This window comes from Chanodichthys erythropterus, chromosome 2 (assembly GCF_024489055.1).
Source record: "Chanodichthys erythropterus isolate Z2021 chromosome 2, ASM2448905v1, whole genome shotgun sequence".
Taxonomy (NCBI): domain Eukaryota; kingdom Metazoa; phylum Chordata; class Actinopteri; order Cypriniformes; family Xenocyprididae; genus Chanodichthys; species Chanodichthys erythropterus.
In genome coordinates, this window is record NC_090222.1 from 8788711 (window position 1) to 8811759 (window position 23049).

The 23049-nt window shown below is 40.1% G+C and overlaps 1 protein-coding gene across 2 annotated transcripts in view; it reads left to right on the forward strand.

Moving 5' to 3' along the window:
* The window catches only part of scgn (secretagogin, EF-hand calcium binding protein), a 190671-nt gene that overhangs the window by 138096 nt on the left and 29526 nt on the right, over window positions 1–23049 (forward strand). For both annotated transcript variants that reach the window (XM_067392248.1, XM_067392237.1), the window contains 3 exons: window positions 13190–13235; window positions 13365–13424; window positions 13582–13650. In XM_067392248.1, the coding sequence (XP_067248349.1) occupies window positions 13190–13235; window positions 13365–13424; window positions 13582–13650 (175 nt within the window). The remainder of the gene's footprint in view (window positions 1–13189; window positions 13236–13364; window positions 13425–13581; window positions 13651–23049) is intronic.

Consider the following 23049-nt stretch of genomic DNA (forward strand, 5'->3'; position numbering starts at 1 on the left):
ATGCTGTCAGCACGGCTTAACTGGGAAATGAGCGCCAAAACCAAAAGTATTTATACCTTGAAGTTGCAAACAACATTGATACAAAACAAAAAAAGTGATTACATGCGTTTTAAAGTTGACCTACCATTTTCACGAATGCTTTTCGTCTTCACAACGACTCTTCCCGCCTGTCTCACATTAGTTCAGCCGGTCTCTGCCAGCGCCGCTGCTGGAGGAAAGAACTACTTAGTGCGGCTTGACAGGGAAATGAGCACCCGCTTCGATGTTCTTACGGATATTTATAAACTAAAACATATTTATACCTTGCAAACAATATTGGTACAAAACAAAAAAGGTGATTACATGCGTTTTAAAACTGACCTACCAATTTCAGGTAGTAGGCTTTTTGTCTTCACAACGGCTCTTCCCGCCTGTCTCGCGATGGTCCAGCCAGTCTGCCAGTGCCGCTGCGGGAGGAAAATTCTAGTTAGTGTGGCTTAAATGGGAAATGCTCACCCGGTCCAATGTTCATACATATATTTATTAACTCAAACGTATTTATACTTTGCAAATAACATTTGTATAAAACAGATAAGGCAATAACATGTGTTTTAAAGTATACCCACCTACTAATTTCACGTAGGCTACTCCGTCCTCGGACTTTAATCTTCACCACGCTGCAGGAGGAAAATGCCAGAAAATGAACGCTTACTCATGTATTTTTATGGAAATGTATTAACTAAAACGTAGCTTTATATCTAACATCAGAATAAAACAAAGTGAAGAAAGAGAAAAGTTAACCTACCATATGTTGTGGGCTTTCATCATGATGAGTCTGTCATGCGTGAGGAGGTGTGTGGTTGTTTTTCGCGGTCATTTAGTAGCCTACTGTATTTAGATATACAGTAAGCTAATATTTTCCCAGAATGCATTGAAAATCTACAGTAACATACTGTACACAGCTTATACAGTTGGAAACTGTTAAGAATACAGTAACAAGCTGTGAAAACGACAAAATCTACAGTAATATGCTGTACTCAGATTCTACATTAGGGAACTGTTGAGAACACAGTATAAAACAGTGTAGGAATCAGCCTCACATTTGTTGCATTAAACCATTCAGCTGTTATTGACAGTTTTGTTACTGACAAGTAATGTCAGTAATGTCACCGACATTACTTCAGTATAGTGATGTATTTCCAAGTAAGAGGAAATATCCATCTCTCATCTCTAGCTCACAGTAGACTGTCTGTTGCAGGGGATCAGTTATGGTTGTTTTGCCCAAGTGACCAACTGACGCAGCAGAGAAGGACACCATTTTAGAAGAGAATCGATCTTCACATTCTGAGAAAAGATTAAAAGACAACTTGTTTACTACAGCCAAAAAGCATGTACTTCTGAACCTGCATGAAAGAAATGCCTGTCAATACTGCAACTTGGACTGTGGATACAAACCTTAAGCAAGCAGTGTCGATTCATTTTGATGACCTCAATCTTCACTCATTCCTGACGGTATATCAATCATGGATATGCGGTCCCACTTTATATTAAGTGGCCTTAACTACTATGTACTTACATTTAAATTAGTCATTTGATACAATGCATTTATTGTGTACATGTTTTTACATTGTACTTATATTTTAAAAACACATGCATGTTATTACATCTGTAATTCATTTCTGTAATTATATTTATAATAAAATATTTATAATTACACTGTTGACCCACCCTGTACACCTTACCCCTACCCTTAAACCTACCTATACCACCAAACCTGTCCTTAACCTTACACGTATCCCACCTCAATATCAGCAAAAGTGTTTTGCAATTCAATATGAACCCAATAAGTACATTGTACTGATTTTTTGATGTAAGTACATAGTAGTTAAGGCCACTTAATATAAAGTGGGACCGAAATGCTTGTTGTGCTATTTTTTGGCATCATGCTATGCCTTATGCGGGTATTGGCAACTTAATTTTTTAGGTCGTCTGGGTAAGGGCAACATGCTCAGTACTTAAGGCTTCCAGTATTGTTGGCAACATGCTGTTGCTTAAGCTTTAAAGTACTGGTAACATGCTTGTGGCCTGGGCTCATTCAGGTAACTGCATTTTAAGGAAACATGGCATTTAGATTTTCGCAGTCAGTTTGTGTTGGGGGATATCAGCATATGGCTTTGTTTTGGGGGGTTATTGCTGCTCTCCCTGCTCTTATACATTCTAGGTTGCATGGATGAGCAGGGAGTTCTTGCCCAGAACAGAACCATACGACCAATACAAACTCTATGCAATTATCAATCATATTTGACGATAGTGGTCCTGACAGAAGTATACTTAGATACTAAAAATGGGTCAATTTAGTCCCAAACAGAATTGAAATAGTACACCTGCTAAGTTTACTACTAGTACATTGATACTAGTATACTTACATAATAAAGAATATTTAAAAATATATTTAAACATTACTGAATGTATGACGTTAAGTATACGTCATAAAATGAACTTGAAGCATACTTCTTTTTTGTTAGGGGGGTATTTGCAAGAACCAATTTACTAGTATTTTTGAAAAGGTCCTGTTCACATATGATCCATTAAAGGCTACAATATACTTAAGTGAAATCGGAGAACAAAATTGTGTGATTTCAAACAAAATCTGGCCAAAACAAAGTTCATTTTGGGAGTTCGAAACACCTTGCCAAAGCTAACATTCCAGAAATGTTTTCTCTGGTTTGTAAACACCTTCGAACTACCATTGGCCCGTAGCAATTATATAATAGGTGTGCTCTGGTAGCAAGCTGAGACAGAGGGTGTTTAGCTGGTAAAAACCGTGGCTGAGACCAAAACAGTGTGGGAGCTTTAAAACAGGGCTTGGATTCTTCCTTTTAAAAGACAGCCACATGATCACAGATTTTTTTCCCTCAAACCAGTTCAGCACAAATTCTGCCTGCAGATGATTCTAAAGATTTCATTGGTCTGTCAAACACAGTGAAGATTTCCTACACAATGCTACAACAAATTACAGTGATGATTTCCAACACAATGCTACAACAAATACTAATCAGGGCCATAGCTAAAGTATCAAACTTGGAGTTATGAGAGGTGCCTTCACAAGTACCCGTAAGAGCTGTGTTTGTGATGTTTGTGTTGGGGAAGGCATGACACACAAGTAGTGCTGTAGTACTCGAGTCCGGACTTGGACTCGAGTCCGGACTCGAGACGTTTTTCTGTTGTCTCGGACTCTGTGATATTTGCACTCGGACTTGTCTCGGACTTGGTCATTGGTCTCGCCACAAGTCCTAATTGGTCTTGACCTAGTCCAGTTTTTCAGTCTCACTTCTTACCGATTCCGAGCCGATCTTTTTTGTTACCAGTGGCACAGGCAGTAACGTCAGCTGCGCATTCTCGCTCTCTTCTCTCACGGTGAAGTTGTCTTAATGCACTTAAAATATCAAATACATACAAAATTATGTCAAAATGCTCATCTTGCCAGTTATTCAGATAAACACAGTCAGTTTTGGATCGTTAAATAGCTAAGAGAATGCATGTTGTGTAACAGTATTGGGTCCATTCATAAACTCTTAAGGGGACAGCAGTCCAATATTCCTGCTGCTGTCTGACATGTTATTTAAAGAACAAAAGACAAGAGACGCAGCGTTACATCCGTAATCCGAGACGTTACCTTTCGTGGGAACTATCGACGCTGCGTGAAACGCATTGGGAACGCAATCCCAACTGTGCCGTACTTCAAGTGCTTGTTCATGTTAGCTCGAAAGTACGGAGGAGCCCGGAGTGGAGCCCACATCAAGGTTATAATATCTGATAAACGTATGCTGGCTTGACCATCCAGCTGCGTCACAAACGTCACTCATAGGGACGTCAGACATCAAAGCTCTTGATGCCGCCATACCCCTTGTGGAATGAGCACGGACATTAAATGGAGAAGCCTGTCCGGCCGCTTTGTATGCTAGTGAGATGGCCTGTGGACGTATGCATCCAAAGCCCTAACTGGGCAGAGCAGAGCGAACGGGGGAAAAGCATACAGACGTAGCCTTGGCCACGTCTGTACCATGGCATCCAGACCCAGGGGTGCTGGATGCGTGAGGGAGTACCAGAGAGGACACTGGGTTGACTCTCCCGAAGCAAACAGGTCTACTTGTGCCTGACCAAAGTTTTTCCAAATGAGATCCACCACTTCTGGATGGAGTCTCCACTCCCCAGGCCTCGGCCCCTGCCTCGACAGGGCGTCTGCCCCCACATTCTGACTCATGGGGATATAGGCTGCCTTCAACGAAAGCAGCTTCCCCTGAGACCACAGGAGGATCCGACGGGCCAAGTAATTTAGTTGGCGAGACCGTAGACCCCCTTAATGGTTTATATAAGAGACTACTGACATATTGTCTGTGCGGACCAGCACATGGTGGTCTCTCAGGTCTGGGAGAAAGTGTTTTAGTGCTAGAAACACTGCCATCATCTCCAGCCGATTTATATGCCAGGAGAGATGATGGTCCTCCCAAAGACCTTGAGCTGAGCGACCGTTCATGATCGCTCCCCAGCCCGTGAGGGAAGCGTCTGTCGTAAGCATTGCGCAACGACCAGAGGCTCCCAACGCAGGACCCTGGGACAGGAACCAGGGGTCTTTCCACACGGCTAGAGCACGAAGGCATCGCCGTGTGACTTTGATCATTCGAAAAGGGTTCCCCCTCGGGTAATACCCCCTGATCCTGAGCCACCACTGTAGGGGTCTCATATGCAGGAGGCCAAAAGGAATTATGTTGGACGCAGCTGCCATTAGACCCAACAGTTTCTGAAACTGTTTCACAGTGAAAGACTGGCCTAACTTCACCCCTTTTACGGCTGACAGAACAGAGCTCACACGGGCAGGAGTCAGACGTGCCCGCATTGTTGTAGAGTCCCACATAACACCTAGATAATTGGTGGTCTGAGCCGGTATCAGTACACTCTTCTTGGCATTGAGCCTCAGCCCAAGCCTTTTCATGTGAGACAGAACAGCATCTCGATGTTGAACTGCTTGTTGCTCTGAGCGAGCTAGAATCAACCAATCGTCGATGTAATTCAGTATGCGAATGCCCTGGAGTCTCAAAGGAGCCAGGGCTGCATCCACGCACTTCATGAATGTGCAGGGAGGAGGAACCCTTTCTATAGCTCCTTTTTACAAAAGTGTCATGACTTCCTGTTCCATAACCAGAGACTGCTCGGGGGTCACCACTGTGGGAAGGACCCCGTTGAATCTGGGCGGGCACCCGAACTGTATTTTGTAACCTTTTTCTATCATGAGCAGCACCCAATTTGATATATTCGGTAGAGTTTTCCATTCTTCTAGAAAATCTACTAAGGGAACCAGTCTCTCGAGACTGGTCTCTGGTGTTTTTTGAGCACTTGGCTCGGCGCTCTGAAACGGCACGCCGGCAGAAGTCAGCCGAATCAAGTGACAACCGTCCTTCCTCGGAAGGTCGGTGGGGACCTGACACACACTGGATGACAGATATGGCGAGGTCCCCGGAGGGCGCTGGAGGGAAGCGGGTGTCAGATGTATTAACACCAGGCTTCCTCCAGATGGGGGCCGCCCTCCTGGGTCCTGACCCACAGATATCAGGACCGCTTCTTAGAAGCCTTCCGCGCTACAATGACGGCCCGCAGGTCCGTCTTGCGTGGGAAGGCTTCTGTTGTGCGGCTCGCCCCTGTCCCCAGAATCTACGTGGGGGAGCGCGGGCGGCCACACTTATTTTCTGTTGCGCTCTGTGGTGCGCTGAGGAGCTTGTTGCGGGCCGAGACTGCTCCCGTTCAACAGTCTCGGCGGTGACTTTCGACCGGCAGGGGAGGAACCTCTGAAACGACGCAGATTGTTTCTTGGTCTCCTGGAACCTCTCGACGACAGTTGTAACTGCGTCGCCGAAGAGGCCCGCAGGAGACAGCGGCGCATCCATAAGGGCAGCTTTGTCTCTGTCCCTTATGTCGGAGAGGTTCAGCCACAAGTTCCTCTCTGTGGCCACCAGGGCTGCCATAGAACGGCCCACTTCTTTAGCCGTCTCCTTGGTGGCACGGAGAGCCAGGTCTGTCGCCATGCGCAGTTCCTGGATGCACTCGAATGTGGCCTCCCCGCTGGTATCAAGACACGCTGCTGCCTGACCTGCCGCCGCATAAGCCTTGCCCACCAGCTTAGATGTAGTCTTAAGGGGCTTGGTGGGCAGCGTCGGTGCTTTTAAGGACGATGCCGAAGCAGGCGAGAGATAGCCCGCGAGCGTCTCTTCAACCCAGGGCATCGCCGCATAACCACACTGTTTCAGCCCCACGATGTTACTATAGACCGAAGTCTGGGGGCTGAAGACCCGATGTTGGACTGGTCTGTTCCAAGATCTAGACACCTCAGTGTGTAGATCTGGAAAGAATGGTAAGCACCGACGTTGGGGTAATGACCGCGCGGGGAGAAAGCGTTCATCAAGCTTGCTTTTTGGTTTTACATCTCCCCGCTCTGCTTCTGGCCAGCTGATATTCAATTTGGCTACAGCTCTGGTCACTACCTCCAAGAGCTCCTCATGTGCGGGGGAAGAGGATGGCTCAACACTCTAAGGGTGAGCTTTTCACAGTGCTCCCTCGAGAGCTGCCTGCGCATGCTCAACCCCCAGGCAAACAACACACATATCGTGTGTGTCCCCATCAGGAATGTAAGTGCAGGGAGAAGCACACTTCCTGAACTGCTTGCCTTCCGCCATTTTATATATATATATATATATATATATATATATATATATATATATATATATATATATATATATATATCGTGTCTTATTGTGTATATGTTATGTAGTGTTGTGAGACTCTTGTCCTCAGACAAAGAGACGACAAACAAACACTAAATAGGACTGTGGCGAGGGGGGCGTGGTTCAGCGAGGTCTGCAACTGGAGAGAGTGTCGGGAGACGCGTGGTAAGCGAGCGGGTTAAATGTAAATTACAAACACCTGTTTCTCATTCCAGTAATTGGCGCGGAGACAGGATAAAACGCCAGGAGAAGCAGGAGTGTGTGAGAGAGAGAGGGACTGCTGACTGAGACACTGAGCACGACAACACTGGAGAGAAGCCCTATTGTGGATTGTTTATACCATTCTGGAGTGAAGCCCTGTTGTGGATTGTTTATACCGTTCTGGAGTGAAGCCCTGTTGTGGATTGTTTATTTTCGTTGTTGTGCGGTGCGCAGACTTTTTGTTGGACATTTTTCATTTTACTAAATAAAGCTCAGTCAGCAGTCAAAAGCCGACCCTTGTCCTCTTCCTTCCCCACGAACTTTGAACTTTACTACAAGGACGCACAAACAGCGATCACAATATACACCAGTGTTGCTGAAACTCTTGTCCTCAGACAAAGAGTGAAATCAAAGATGATAAAGAGACAGACAAACACTAAATAAGACACACGGGATAACATGGAGCGCTTGCTGAAGATAGCAGAAGCTAGTGTTCTCTGCATCCGGGCATGCTTTATAGTTTCCTGGTCCGTGACGTCACCCGTCTCTGACGTCTCGTTACACGATTGGTTGGATACAGGAGTGCTTCAAAGACGATATCACGCAGAAGGTTCCCAATGCGTTTCACGCAGCGTCGATAGTTCCCACAAAAGGGAAACTTAGTTTCATAGCTCTCTATTCTATTGCATTTATTTGCTGTTTGGAATTTTTTTTATTTGTTCTTATTTTATTACTGAGTTTACTTTTTTATGAAAATAAAACTTTGCGTTGAAGAAAGGTAGATTTTTGTTTGTATATGCTGTCAATTATAGTTCTTAGAAAGAAAATCAGAATCTGCAAAAATAGGTATCGGCAGATCACACTATCCAAAAATCGGAAATCGGAATCGGCCAAGAAAATTGAAATCAGCGCATGTCTAGTTCAAACGAAAGCCACAGCAGAACTGCGACTCATATTGATGTTATTGATGTTTTAAAAACCATGAGAGTCAATGATTCAATTACCCTTTCAAAAATACATCCACTTGTGTCGTTACTGAATGAATGAATGAATTGAATGACTCGATGACTCACTCATTAAGACAGTGACTTACCGCCACCTACTGGCGGTTTTAGTTCAATTTAAAAGTATCACACTCTTTTTGACATTTTTAATTTAAAACATTTATTTATTTTATAAAGGTATTTATAGAGGTAAAAAAAAGCACTGTAATGCACAATCAGTTTAAAGGGGAAAATATTGTCCCTTAATGGAAAAGGTGTGATTGCAGCAGTCTAAGTGGAAGAGAAGGGGTATGCAGAAGAATGTTAAATGCCTCAGGGTGTACGCGACTGTAAAATGTTTGGGAACCACAGTTGTAGAGAATTTAAAAATGTAATAATGCAAAAAATAATAATGCAAAATTATTATTTTAGAATCTAAGATATGCTGTCTCTCACATCACATAAATTATCAATAGTTATGTACGAAGGTCTTGAAGAGGATTCTTTTTTTTCTGTCTCTGTCTTGACTGTCTCATTTGGACTCGGACTTGACTTGGACTCGAACCTTTTGGACTTGGACTTGAACCTCTTTGGACTCGGTCTTGACTTGGACTCAAACCTTTTGGACTTGGACTTGACTTGGACTCGACAAAGGGGGACTTGACTACAGCCCTACACTCAAGGGGGTATTTGCACGGCTGTTTGCAAATATGCTTTATTTTTGCAACTCCACTAGGTGCCACCAGTGTCACAGTAATGACATCCTTCACCTTTAAGGGAAAAACAAACAGTTTGCTTTAAGTTAAGGTTTAAAGACACCAGACATGGTCCCACATCCCTGTAAGATAACACATTTTTAGGCATTATAGGCATGCTCCCAATGCGAAGATACTCCAAAAGGTTAAATTATGCTGCTACCTACTGTAAGTAGAGCATTTTAGCCCTTCTCAAGCACTCCCCATATTGGCAGGGGCTGCATAAATTGCATACCTAAAATAAAAAGATTGATGCTAATGCACATAAAATGAAGGTATCTTTAGAAATCTGACACATGAGAGTTCTCCCTGTTCAAAACTCATGTCATTAATGTAGAGATATACAAACTCAAACATTTACATTACATTACATTTAGTCATTTAGCAGACACTTTTATCCAAAGTGACTTACAAATGAGAACAGTAGAATCAATCAAATCAACATGAGAACAACAGTATGTAAGTGCTGTGTGAAGTCACAGTTATGACAGTAAAGTGCTCGTATAAATAAAGTCTTAAGTCTGAAGTAGCGAGTTAAGGTATGGCGGTGCAGAGCCAGCGGTCGTTCTATAGGCAAACATCAGAGCCTTGAATTGGATGCGAGCAGCTAGTGTCAGTCAATGCAGACTGATGAAGAGAGGAGTGATGTGCGCTCTCTTCGGCTCGTTGAAGACCAGTCTTGCTGCAGCATTCTGGATCAATTGAAGAGGCTTGACAGTGCATGCTGGAAGTCCAGCCAAAAGAGCATTACAATAGTTCAGTCTGGATAGAACAAGAGCTTGGACAAGAATTTGTGTGGAATGCTCCGATAGGAAGGGTCTAATCTTCCTGATGTTGTACAAGGCAAATCTGCAGGACCGGGCCGTTGTAGCAACATGATCTCTGAAGCTTAAACAATCATCCATCACCACTCCAAGGTTCCTGGCTGTCCTGGAAGGAGTAATGGTTGATGACCCAAGTTGAAATGAAAGGTTATGATGAAGTGTTGGGTTGGCAACGACGAAGGTGGTGGTCCTTCATCCAGGCAGAAATGGCTGTCAGGCAGCCTGCAATACGACCAGCAACCGTCGGATCATCTGGTTGGAATGAGAGGTAGAGTTGTGTGTCATCAGCATAACAGTGATAGGAGAAACCATGATCCTGAATGACAGATCCTAGTGATGACATGTAGATGGAGAAGAGAAGTGGTCCAAGCACTGAGCCCTGAGGTACCCCAGTAGCAAGATGATGTGACTTGGACACCTCACCTCTCCAAGATACCCTGAAGGACCTACCTGAGAGGTAAGACTTGAACCACTGGAGTGCAGTTCCCGAGATGCCCTTCGACTTGAGTGTTGACAGGAGGATCTGGTGGTTAACGGTGTCAAAAGCAGCAGACAGATCCAGCAAGATGAGTACTGATGATTTTGAAGTCGCTCGTGCCAGTCTCAGTTGAGTGGCCACTCTTGAAACCAGACTGGTGGTCATCAAGGAGGTTGTTCTGTGTGAGATAAGTAGACAGTTGGTTGAATACAACTCTCTCCAGTGTCTTTGTAATGAAAGGAAGAAGGGATACTGGTCTGTAGTTTTCTAAAAGTGCTGGATTCAGAGTGGGTTTTTTAAGCAGTGGGGTTATCCTAGCCTGCTAAAAAGCTGTGGGACATGTTCCAGTGTGAAGGGAAGAATTGATTATGTGAGTGAGTGCAGGTAGAATTGAGGAGGAGATGGCCTGAAGAAGAGGAGTGGGGATAGGGTCTAGGGGACAGGTAGTAGGGTGATTGGAGAGGATGAGTTTTGAAACATCTGCCTCGGAGAGCATGGAGAAGGAGGAGAGGGTTTGTGAATTTTCCGTTAAGATGTTATTGTCAGTGTGTGGTGTGGAGAATTGGCCGCTGATGGTTGTTATTTTATGTGTGAAGAATGTGGCAAAGTCATCAGCTGTAAGAGCTGATGAGGGAGGGAGGGGAGGAGGGCAAAGAAGAGAAGAAAAGGTTTTGAAAAGTGTGCGTGAATCAGTTGAATTGTTAATTTTAGTGTGATAGTATGTGGTTTTAGCATTAGAGACATCAGTAGAGAAAGAAGAAAGGAGTGACTGATATAAGCTAAGGTCAGTAGGATCTTTAGATTTGCGCCACTTCCTCTCTGCAGCCCTGAGTCTCGACCGATGCTCACGGAGAGCATCAGAGAGCCAGGGGGCAGAGGGGGTGGCGCGGGCTGGTCTGGTTAAAAGGGGGCAGAAGTCATCTAAGCAAGATGTTAGAGTGGTCAAAGAGTGTCAGTAGCATTGTTAGTTTCCAGTGATGAGAACTGGTTAGGGGGAGGAAGTGTGGATGAGACCAAAGAGGACAGAGATGGTGAGAGAAAGCGTAGGTTTTGCCGAAAAGTAACATGTGATGGAGTGTGTGTTGAGTTAGGGGTCAGGTTTAGATTAAATGTGATGAGAAAGTGGTCTGAGGTGTGTAGTGGAGTAACCAGTGCATTGTCGGTGGAGCCACAGCGTGTGTAGATGAGGTCCAATTACTTACCTGAACATAAAAGTTTTTTGTAAATGTATAAAACATATATCTGGATGGGTTGAAGGTACCTAGAAACCCAATAAAGCTGAGGACACAAGTCTGGTCATGTCCCATCTGAAGATGTAATTGTCACAAACTCACCTGTCGCTTCTGCCACCTGCACTCCCAGAGGTGCAATCACCTGCACCTGCAACCCATCTAACCTCTTCAAGTGTAACGATGACTGACTCGGCTGAGTATTTGAATCCATGTGTGGTGTTTTATTGAGCACAGCAGTACAAACAGTTAGATTCAGGGAAAAAAGCATGGTTAACAAACAAGCAAAGGGTCGATAACAATAGCGGCAGTCCAGACAGCAAACAAATCCAAATCAGTGATCCAAAAGTCGTGGACGTAAACAGTCAGAGAGACATTCATGTGGTAAACAAAAGGGATAGAAGCGCATGGTAGAGATGGGTAAACTGGCAATACTTCTCAGCATGATGTACAAACACCATGGCTTATAACAGGAAAAGACAGGAAGTGATGAGAGAAGAACTGGCAGTGTACGGTGTTCGGGAGATGGCTCCCTCTGGTGTTTGGAGAAATGGAAGGCGGATGCAGATGTTACATCCTCCCCATGGTCTGGTCTCGTTCAGACTACTTACCTGTATCTCCAATGTGTATCTCCAGCGTCCTTCTCTCCCTTGTGTCTCCTGTGTTCTCCTGTCAGCTACCTGCAAGGCCCTTACCATCATTCTCACAAAACGCGATGAGGTGTGTGCATTCATCCAGGCTGCCATCTGTCCAATCATCCACTGTTCGGCTCAATACTCTAAATAAAGCTCACTATTATCTGCATTTCTCTGTCTGCATTCCATAATTTTAAATTTTATGAAACATTTTCTAAGACCATGCCATATGATTTATTTAGAGAAGACTCCGAAAGGCTAATAAAAAAACACACTGACCCCCCGTAACCTCTAATTCTCACTATTGTCACATATTTGGCATGACAAACTGCCCCATTTATGTTTCTTTTGTTCTCCCTCAGCAAACCTTGTTTGGTTCTGTTGGGTAGTGTCAGAGATCTGTCACTCTGGTCTGTCTTATTCTAGGTTTAGTGACATAACCTTTACACTCATGCATTGGCTTGTCTTTGTGTAAGTGTGCGGCTTTGAGTGTGCCTCGTGCTTTCTTGTCTTTGTTGAAGTTGTGTATGCAGAGCTTGATGTCTGGATCCTGACACTCAATTTCATGTCAGTGTCAGGGTCTGGACATTCATGCTCTCTGTTGTTGTTTTTCCCCTGTTCTATTGTTGTGCTAACATGTGCTGAGGGTTCATTCCCTTGGTTTTTGTACCTTTTTATTGGCCAGGTGTTCTTGTTTTGTTTGGTGTCAGCACATGGCTTTTGTCATGTTTGTTTCTATGTGCCATGTGCTCCTCTAGCTCATGTCTTGACTCTGCCCTCCTTGTTACCTGATTATTAGTTCATTTACCCCACCTGTCCTCCCCATAGGCTGTAAAAAAAGATGGACAGCACGTCACCACTTCCTTCCACTGTAGAAAAATTAAAGCAAAATATCCCAGAAACGGTTGTTGCCGATTATGCAGTTCAGAGCCCAAGTCTGCACAGTAGTGATCGTGAGATGGAACCATGGTATCAAGATTCCGCCCACACTCATGCTCCCACAGACCCATTCGCTAGCACAGCTGTTAATCATGACGTTACACCCCATTTTTATAGCATCAATTAACCTACTAAAACCAAACTTATTGGAAAAATGAACACTTTTCTGCGGGCTCATATGCCTGGGGGGATCGGAATGATTTGGCTTCACTTTTCAGGACTTGTGCGGCACTCTTGGTCCTCCCTTATTACCTTTCTTGTTTGCTTCCCTATTTATTCTCCCTGTGCTCTCTGTATTATTTTCCACCATTGAATGTGCATGTATCATGTGCTCCCCCTGTGTTCCTGTCTATATTGACTGATTATAGTCTAACTGTATCTCCTCCCCAGAATTCTGGCTCTACAAGAGAACTTCCTGTTGCAGTTCAAAATGGATGTTAGTACAGATCTAATTTATTTAGAGTACTTTATCTCTAAATATTTTTTACCTGTTTATGACACTCAAATCTAAGAATTTGCTACAAAACAGTGCATGATGCTGTCAATGATTTCCTTCCCTCCACAGGCCAGTAGTCAAATGGAGAGAAAGAGAGACTTTGAAAAGATCTTTGCACACTATGATGTTGTAAGATTTTTTTAAACTTCAATTCACTTTGCATCAATTTGTGTAGTCTACTGATTTATTACCTCATTAACAGTACGTCTTGTTCATTGTTGCATATGAGTACCACATAGATTTTTATCCTGATGTTCCATCACTTAGTGGTTGGCTCTCATTCTAGAGTAAGACTGGAGCACTTGAAGGTCCAGAGGTGGACGGGTTTGTCAAAGACATGATGGAGCTTGTCAAGGTAAGTGATTGTAAGTTGGAATGTAACTTCTATACCTATACAGTAATAAACATCACATATAATTAGGCATGTCCCAATCAAGTGTTTTGTGCCCCCGATCCAAGTTATTTAGTATTGTGTCACGAGATCTCGCGAGACTAAACTGTGACGAGATTTCTCGTTGAGGCGAAAAGTAGTCTCGTGATGTTGCCATGACAGAGTGGTTAGGATGATTAGGAAATCTCAATCTTTCTTTATTACAGACTCAAAGTCCAAAAAAAAAACAAAAAAAAAAAACACATATACAACCCACAGCATCCACCACACAAAGAATTACAAAATACAACAATACCAATGTCTCCACAGCTTTGACTGATATCGCGTGGAACTAATCCCTATATTTAATAAACTCACAATAATCTCATTTTTAGAAGCATTAAGCCGGCAGATAAATCTATACATAAGATTTCGTAACAGTGCTTTAAAAGTAATTACTCTTGCACTCACAAACATTTCACTTGCACTATGCCATCTAGGTTTCTTTAATAAGATTCTCATTGCATCATTATAAGCTACTTGCAGCTTCTGTAAACTAGATGTTCTATAGTTGAACCACAGATGAGCAGTATAAAGTGTTGTGCAATATGCTTTAAAAAGTGACACCTTCACTTCATCAGAACAGAAACTAAACTTACGTAAAGGTACATTCGCCTGCATATATATCTTACGGCGTTGCCTTTCAATATCCTCATCGTCTGTCATGCATTCAGTAATAAAATGTCCAAGATATTTTACTTTCGCACACACAGTGATACTCTTATTGGACAACTTAAAAACTGGAAATTTTATACTTTTATCCTCCTTAGTTCTGCAAATCATAACCACACTCTTATCAGGGTTATATAAAATATCATGTTCAAGACCATAATTAGAACACACAGTTAAAAGCTGTTGAAGGCCAGCACTGCTGGGACTAAACACCACAAGATCATCTGCATACATAATATGATTCACTAGAGTATTTCCAATCATACACGCAGTTTTACAAGCATTCAAACATTTATATAGGTCATCCATATAGAGATTAAACAGAATTGGGGACAGAATCCCTCCTTGTCTCACACCATTACTAACCCCAAAAGGGGCAGAGACTTTATTGCCCCATTTTACTTGCACCATCTGGTGGGCATACCAATAGACCAGGATTCTCACAATGTATTCTGGCACCCCTCGTTGTCTCATTTTAAAGAATAGTGTTGCATGGTTAACCCAATCAAAGGCTTTAGATGCATCAATGAAGCACATAAAGACTGATGAGTTTTTATCTCTATACTTGTTTACTATTTCCTTTAACGCATAGATGCAAAGATCAGTACCATGGTTAGCCTTAAAAGCAAACTGCTTGTCTGTAGAATTAATAAATACATTTAACCTATCCAACAATATTTTTTCCAACACTTTAGACAGGATACTAGCTAAAGCTATGGGTCTATAATGATCTAAATTACCTACCATTCCAGCTTTGTTCTTAATAACTGGCACCAATAAAACAGACAACATTGAATCTGGTAACACACCATGAATCAAAAGGGCAGTAAAACAAACAGCTAATAAATGGGCTATCCTCTTACTTCCATATTTAAGATGTTCAGCAGAAATATTATCTAGGCCACTAGCTTTATTTTGAGGCAATTCTCTTATAGCATCATCCACCTCACATGACCTAATCACTATTGGATCATTAACTTGAATATCATCCACATTATACAGTTCATTTTGAATACAATTAAAAAGATTACAATAATGCCGTCTCCATAATTCCGCAATATTCTCTGCCCCAGAAACTCCATTTAAGGTACAAGGTAGAGATACTCTGCATCTATTAAAAGTTCTGACTTCTTTCCAAAAATCAGTAATATTGTGATTTACCAGCTTCATAGCTATTGAATCAGCTCTTAAGGTTTGCTCATTTTTACAGATAAAACGAATAGCATACTTATATCTTGCATTTGTAGATTTCTTATACTCAAGCTCAGGCCCTTGCCTGGGTCTACCTGCTATAACCCATGATTTAAAAGCTTCCCGGGCTTCAGCCTGATATTCAGCTACATATTTACTCCAGCCAGGCCTAATCTTATTCATTATACCCTTTGATTTAAAAAATGGCTTACTACAACAATGCAGGGCATTAACTATATTATTATACATTAAGCAGATATCCCTATGATGATTTGCATTTTTACAGTTAACATCACTACACATTATTGCATCCCTAGGTAAATAAATAGACTAAAAGGTCCTCCTTTGTAAGTGCTGACCAATCCATTTTTGCTGCAATGATATTATTTTCATTATTAGACATTGCTACAAAAAACTCAACATTTGTCACCATAGACACAGGTATGTGATCAGTTGTTACTGTATCATATAAGATACTCATACCCTTAAGTGAGGCATGTGCATCTGCTGTACTAATACAATGGTCCAGCCATGATGTTGTGTTCCAAGCCTCACTAACATAGGTATAGCTATCTACAGGCAAACATACTTCACTTGACAAAATGAGATTATTATCTTGACAAAACTGAACAATATGACTGGAAAATACTGAATTTCTATCTGAAATATCCGCATTCATATCCCCAATAACATACACACTAGAAATAGTAGAACTTTCAATAAAATAACTAATAAAAGCTAATCTATTTAAATACTCATCTTCATTATGACGGCTTGTATACACATTTAGAATAATAAAATTCTTATCTTGATAAGTAATCTGTATTGCAATACACCAGTTAACATCCAGTCTAAATACCTTAACCAGTGAGTCTAACTTTTTTTTCCACAGTATGGCTACACCCCCAGATATCCTACCTTTAAGCAAATCCATAACAAGATCTACTGTAGATTCACCAGCACCATGAAAGTTATCGTTTAGAAAATTCAATTTGTCCAAATCTTGCATTGGTAAAAAAGTCTCTTGCAAGCATAAAATATCACTGTTGTCCAGCAAACTGTCCACAACAATACGACGGGCTTTATCCCCATCACTCTGGCCCACACGCAGGCCACGACAGTTATAAGACACAAGCCGAATGTCCATGTAGGGCACCGACACTTGTTTATTCTACCCGAGGGCGCACACTTTCCCCAGCAACTGGTACAGAATTATGGAAAGCCAAAGTACTCACAAATGCCTGGTCGGACGTCTGATTGCACACGGACGCGTCAAAAGCGTCCTCGACGTGTGATTTGCGTTAAGAACGCGCGTTCTTAACGCGCGCTTTGGTATCATGGAAAACGCATGTCAAAAACGCACGTTTTTGTGTACCAAAAGGCGCGTTCTCGTGTACCAAAACGCGCGTTCTCCACGTGTGATTTGCTATTAAAACGCGCGTTCTTGACGTGCGCTTTGGAGTGACCAAAAAACGCACGTTGACGTGCGTTTATCATAACAAAAATGGGCGTCGAATACGTACGTTTTGAGTCAGACAAAACGCTCGTTATGAACGTTTAAACAGGTAAACCAAACAGGCAGTGCAAACGTGTGTTTGAAGTGTCCATCAGGCGAAGAGAACGCGCTCTTTCCTTAGTGTTCTCAAAAGTGCATGTCGAAAGCGTGTGCTCACTCTTTAGGGCTTTGAGTTATGTTTTTGTCCGCTATAGGTTTAGGACATTATTATTATCACTAAACTTAACCAAAACAACATGGAATTATCGAGGATAAATTTGGCAGATGATTATAATGGTTGAGTTATAATACAGTATAATTGATATGAAATATGCATATGAAAACGTAAAACTATTAGGCTATTTAAAATAGCCGTGGGGGGATGACAGTGGATATACCTTTTGTAAGGAGCCAAAAAAATACTACACCACATGTATGATCATCTTGGCTATATATTACGGTGGCGTATTGCCTCATACATAATATTTTTTCCCCTCAATTATGTCGTTAAGACATCTTTTCTCGTAATAACGAGATGTTATGTCGTTAAAACGACATTTTGTTGGCATATATGACCTGAATGTATAGGCTAACTTTATCTGATCAATAATAGAGAATTTATCATGCCTTTATCACTCTTCCGCACTCGAAAAGCAGAAGCAAATATAGTGTAAAATACCATTTGATGCCTGTATCGATGGCAGTGCCCACAGAGCAATGAACACAATATTGTTTTATAGGCGTGTAGCCTATGCAGTTTCTAATAGCCTAATGAAGCACAATTTTATTATTTAGCATTACTTACATTCTAGAAAATAACTCGCACCAGATTATGCCACATGCACCAAGTCAGAATTAAGTTTTTGAGAGAAAAATATTATCATTGGTGTTTCAGTCGCATTTTATTATAGGCCTACCCTAGTGAAAAAAAAAAAGTATACTAAGTTTACTTGCAGCAAGACTAATTATTAGTATATTTCAAGTGTGTTAATGATTAGTTCATTTAAAGTGTGTTATTTTGAAACAACTAATTTTGTACTAAGTATATTTAATTTGAAATTAAGTAGTATTAAAATACAACTTTAAGTATATTTAGTATACTTATGTGTACTAAATTGGATTTAAATACAGTTAAACACATTTTCCCAAAGTTTAATGCATTTGTTTTCAAGGCCATTCAATTAAATAAAATATAAGAACATCACTAATGAAGAGACATATTTCATTGACAAATCCAATAGGTTTTATTTAAACTTAACATAGATTCAGCATAACTTACCATGTTTTTCATTAAAGAAAAAACAAATATTGGACCATAGTGACCCTCTGTACACAAATACAAATTACACATTATATTCCATTTTCTGATGAGCTTCTCATTGTGTCTGATGGCGTGAAGAACAGCATCTGTTGACAGAATATACAAAGATATAAGACACTTTATATGTTCAACCCTTTATTCACGTTTACAATAGTCTGTCTAAATCCTGCATTGAACCAATACTATTTTTGAACAGTAAATGAGGATTAGCAGCAGGAACTGTATCAGAATGGCATGTCGATATTTTAGGTACATAGTCAAGCATAAAACACTTTATGAATTAATATCATACAGAATACGGGCCGATTTGACCAATCATATTAATGCTTTGGTGCTGCATTCAAACATGTTCCATAAACCACCACACACACACTCAAAAAGGAGATATCAAGCCGAAATATCGCTCTGGGCTGCGTTTCCCAAAAGCATCGTAAGCCTAAGTTGATCGTAAAAACGATCGTACGAGTGATCTTAATATTAAGGTCTGTTTCCCAAAAGCATCGTAAGCCTAAGTTGATCGTAAAAACGATCGTACGAGTGATCTTAATATTAAGGTCTGTTTCCCAAAAGCATCGTAACTTAAGTTGCACTTGAAAATGATCGTAGATCTACGAGTGCTCAGGAGTAATCGTTAAGCCCTAAGTGCATCGTAAGAAGATAGAGTTATGAGGTCACCTACAGGACAACCGGCAGATTTCACCTTTATTCAAGTGCAATGTGTATAACATAGCTAAGGTTTTGACTGCATTCCTCTTAAATCCTCTTTGTTGTTTAATATAAAAAGAAAAGGGAAGAAAATAAAAAAAATAAAAATACACACACACACACACACACATATATATATATATATATATATATATATATATATATATATATATATATATATAAACTATAATTAATTTAAGTTAAATATAGACACTATAGTTAATTTATGCAAGTGAGAATGACAAAATAAAGTAAACTGTGACATATTATGCCCAAAAATTCTTCATACAGTGGACTACCAGTAAAATTGATACAAATTTGGAACCAAAAATTATTCAGACACTTTGACCTGACCATGTTTCTGTGATAATGAATGAAATGTTCAAGGTGTCTGAATAAATTGTGGTTTGACTGTGTGTGTGTGTGTGTGTGTGTATATATATAAATATAGCTTAAAGAAATCGTCTGAAAATTACATCTTTGTTTAGCTCTACCTCCTCCAGAAGAACATTAATTTAATCTTTTTGAAAGGTATCTTTATTTATTTATTTATTCTAAACCATTCTAAACGTTAAAGGATACGATTTTATAAGGTAATATTCAGCACTTGAGAAACGGACAGCGACTCTTAAGTAGCACGTAGAGCGCGTTTTCGCGCGTTCATGTTAAGGGCATTTTTGGGAAACGCACGTGGAATTGCAGCGAGCGTTCGTAACCTCGCACGTAGAAAGCGCTCTTAAGAGCTAAGATACATCGTTATTGGGAAACCCAGCCCTGTTTGTTAAAGAAAACAAAATAAAGTTTGTTAACTGGTAGACTACAGCTCACCTCCCAATAGCAGCACTTTTCTCCGGTTCTTTCAGGATCGCGTAGGCCATTAGATTAGCCGGTTGTCGTCGCCATAACGGTCAGTCTGTGATGTCACTTGATTGAACTGGTCAGAATCCCCAAGATTGAGCGATGTATTGCGCTTTCAGTGTTTTATTAAATAAATTATACATTGCGACATTATACTTCACCTGAGTGGCTGAGCGAGGGGATTCAGACGACGACCGTGACGTCAGCAGCTCTGCGGTGCGTTTCCCTAAAGCGAACTATGGTCGCAAGTTCCGTCGTTACCAATAGAGTTCAATGGAACTTACGACCATGGTTCACCAACGATGCTTTCGGGAAACGCACCCCAGATTGGCTGAAGGCAGTGAGCAACAAAATCTGATTGGTCACAGACCAAGTTGAAGAGACATTTGAATTCTGACAAGTTTAACCACTCGACATATTTTTTCGCAAGTAACATTACTTGTGCTGCTGGTGTGTTGTTTAATATAGATTTGTGTGTACGATTGTAAAATGATTCTGCCAGTGTAAACTTAATAAACATTTACACATATTTGGAAATTGTATAGGCTACACTGCATTTACTAAATGGGCTTAATGCATTCATACTGAAATAAATAAGCACAAGTAATATAATGAATTCCAAGGGTGAATAAGTAAACTTAAAAAATATACTCAAATTTAACTTTAGATACACTACAACTTCAGGATATTAAATAATGTATTTTTTAAATATACTTCCAGTGCATTGTTACAATGATCATTTTCAGCACACTGTTAAAATATACCTCAAATATATTTTTATAAAGTGCAAATAAATGCTTTTAAAAAATAAACTGAACTTACACTTCAAGTGTATTTTTCTAAAATATATTTTTTTAAAAATTTACTAAAGTACAATTATTTTAAAGTGTGTTAAAAGTTGCATTGTGAAAATATGATACTAATATACTTTTTATATATTTAATGATAGTACATTTTTTTTTTTGTATATTTGCAGTGTACTATAGAAAAAGGGAATATATTTAAAATACAATAAAGTATAATTTTTTTTTTCACTAGGGTATTCAAAAATAATTTAGCTAAAATACCGGTAAACAGGCCTGGCGCTATGGATACAACAATAATGCTATATTGTCATAGACCTATTTATCAAAATAAAACTGATGAATGAAAGTGGAGACAATAGCCTACCTCAAAAAAGGTCAACATTACTTTTCCAACATTTGTGTCATTATTCTTAAAAGTAGCATAATGTAAATTATGTTTGCAGCTGTAGGTTTATTGGCCTCGATGATTCTGAGACTCCCGGTCAGAGATTCGTGAATATTTGGAAATATTCGTGGCTTAAACAGCTGGAAAAATTCTGTATGTATTCTGCAGTTCTGTGGATGTTTTGCCTAGACAAGGTTATTAGTCTATAGTTAACTAAAAAAACTATTCAAAACATTTATGCTAATCGAAATAAACCTGAAATATAAGAAAATATAGCTTAAATATTAGTTGAAAATTATATTTTCAATATAATTTCCTTTCCCCAACGACCTTCAACCGACGGGATCCTTTCATTATCCGACAAGATTATGTTAAATTAGAATTAATCGAAATTAGAATGAGGAAAAAAAAAAAAAAAAAATCCCAGGGCTTTAGTTTTAGCCTAGGCTATATAGGAGAAACAACAAAAACATGAGGATTCATTGCATCATGCAGCGCTTCTGTGAACGGAGAAAAAACAAGATTAAATCTTATAAAAGGAATAAACAGCCTATTCCTATAGCTAGGCATACATGAAATATATTAAACCTAAATAATTAATATATTAAGGAAATGAAAGAAAAAAACTGCGACAGGTAGACCATCTATATGATGAGTTTCGATTCATTTTTGAGAAGTTCACGGAAAGGCATTGCTTTTATTTTTCAAGCAATGTTTTATTGTGTGAGTACAAATAATAGTTACAATAATAGTTATACCTACACAGATTCGGATGGTGTTACTCTTATGACCATAAATGTCTGAGTATTTTAAGTTGTTTACGCTTTTATAAGAAAATTCAAGTGAACGCGCCGGCGCCATATCAGTTTTAGTAGCTACCCTACTATAACTTGACATTGCAGCCTGTTTATTCTCAAAATAAAATACAGTCAACCAAATACAGAAAAAGTTCCACTGCTCATTTTAAATAGTCTGTGTACAATCAGGGCAAACATTCTTAACTACGTCATTCTTAAGTTATACCTTAAGCTGTACCTTAATGTTAATACGTGTTTCCCGAAACGTTCTTATACCTTCTGTAAGTCATACTTTCTTAAGGTTGGTCTGGGCTGGGTTTCCCGAAACCTTCTTAACTCTACGTCGTTCTTAAATTATACTTTAAACAGGGCTGGGTTTCCCGAAACCTTCTTAACTCTACGTCGTTCTTAAATTATACCTTAAGCTGTACCTTAACGTTAATACGTGTTTCCCGAAACGTTCTTAGTTAAGTATACCTTTTGTAAGTCATACTTTCGTAAGGTTGGTCTGGACCACTATTAGCTATACCTTATCACTGTTTATAGTCAATACGAATATAAATCTGACGCTGTAATACACCCAGTGTTCGATTAGGATTATGAAATGCAAAAAAAAAAAAAAAAATTCACTGCTAAATTCAAATGTGCTTTAGCGCTGATCCAGAGACAGACGCGCGCTCTGCACTTGTCATGTAACTTAAATTCAAATTACACTGATGTCTACGGAAGCTGCAACAATAACCATTTTTTTTTATATTTGATATGTTTTATTCATATCAGATACACATTGTTTATGAAACAATAAAGTTTACTCCATTCTTCTCCCAGTTCACCGGCCACATACTTTTATGTATTTCGGGGAAGATTTCGTATAGGCTATCCGGCAGCTCTAACTGCCGTGCAAACTCATCGCGTGACAAAACACATTCACTTCCACATATTTTACAATCGTAAATTCATCATATAGTTAACAAGTTTGTGAATATTTAAAAAAAAAAAAAAAAAAACGATATAAACGAGATACCCACATGTCTGTCAGCTGCATGACGCGTCTCCAAGGAATTAAAACTTTATTCTAAATAAAGGTCGCCTTA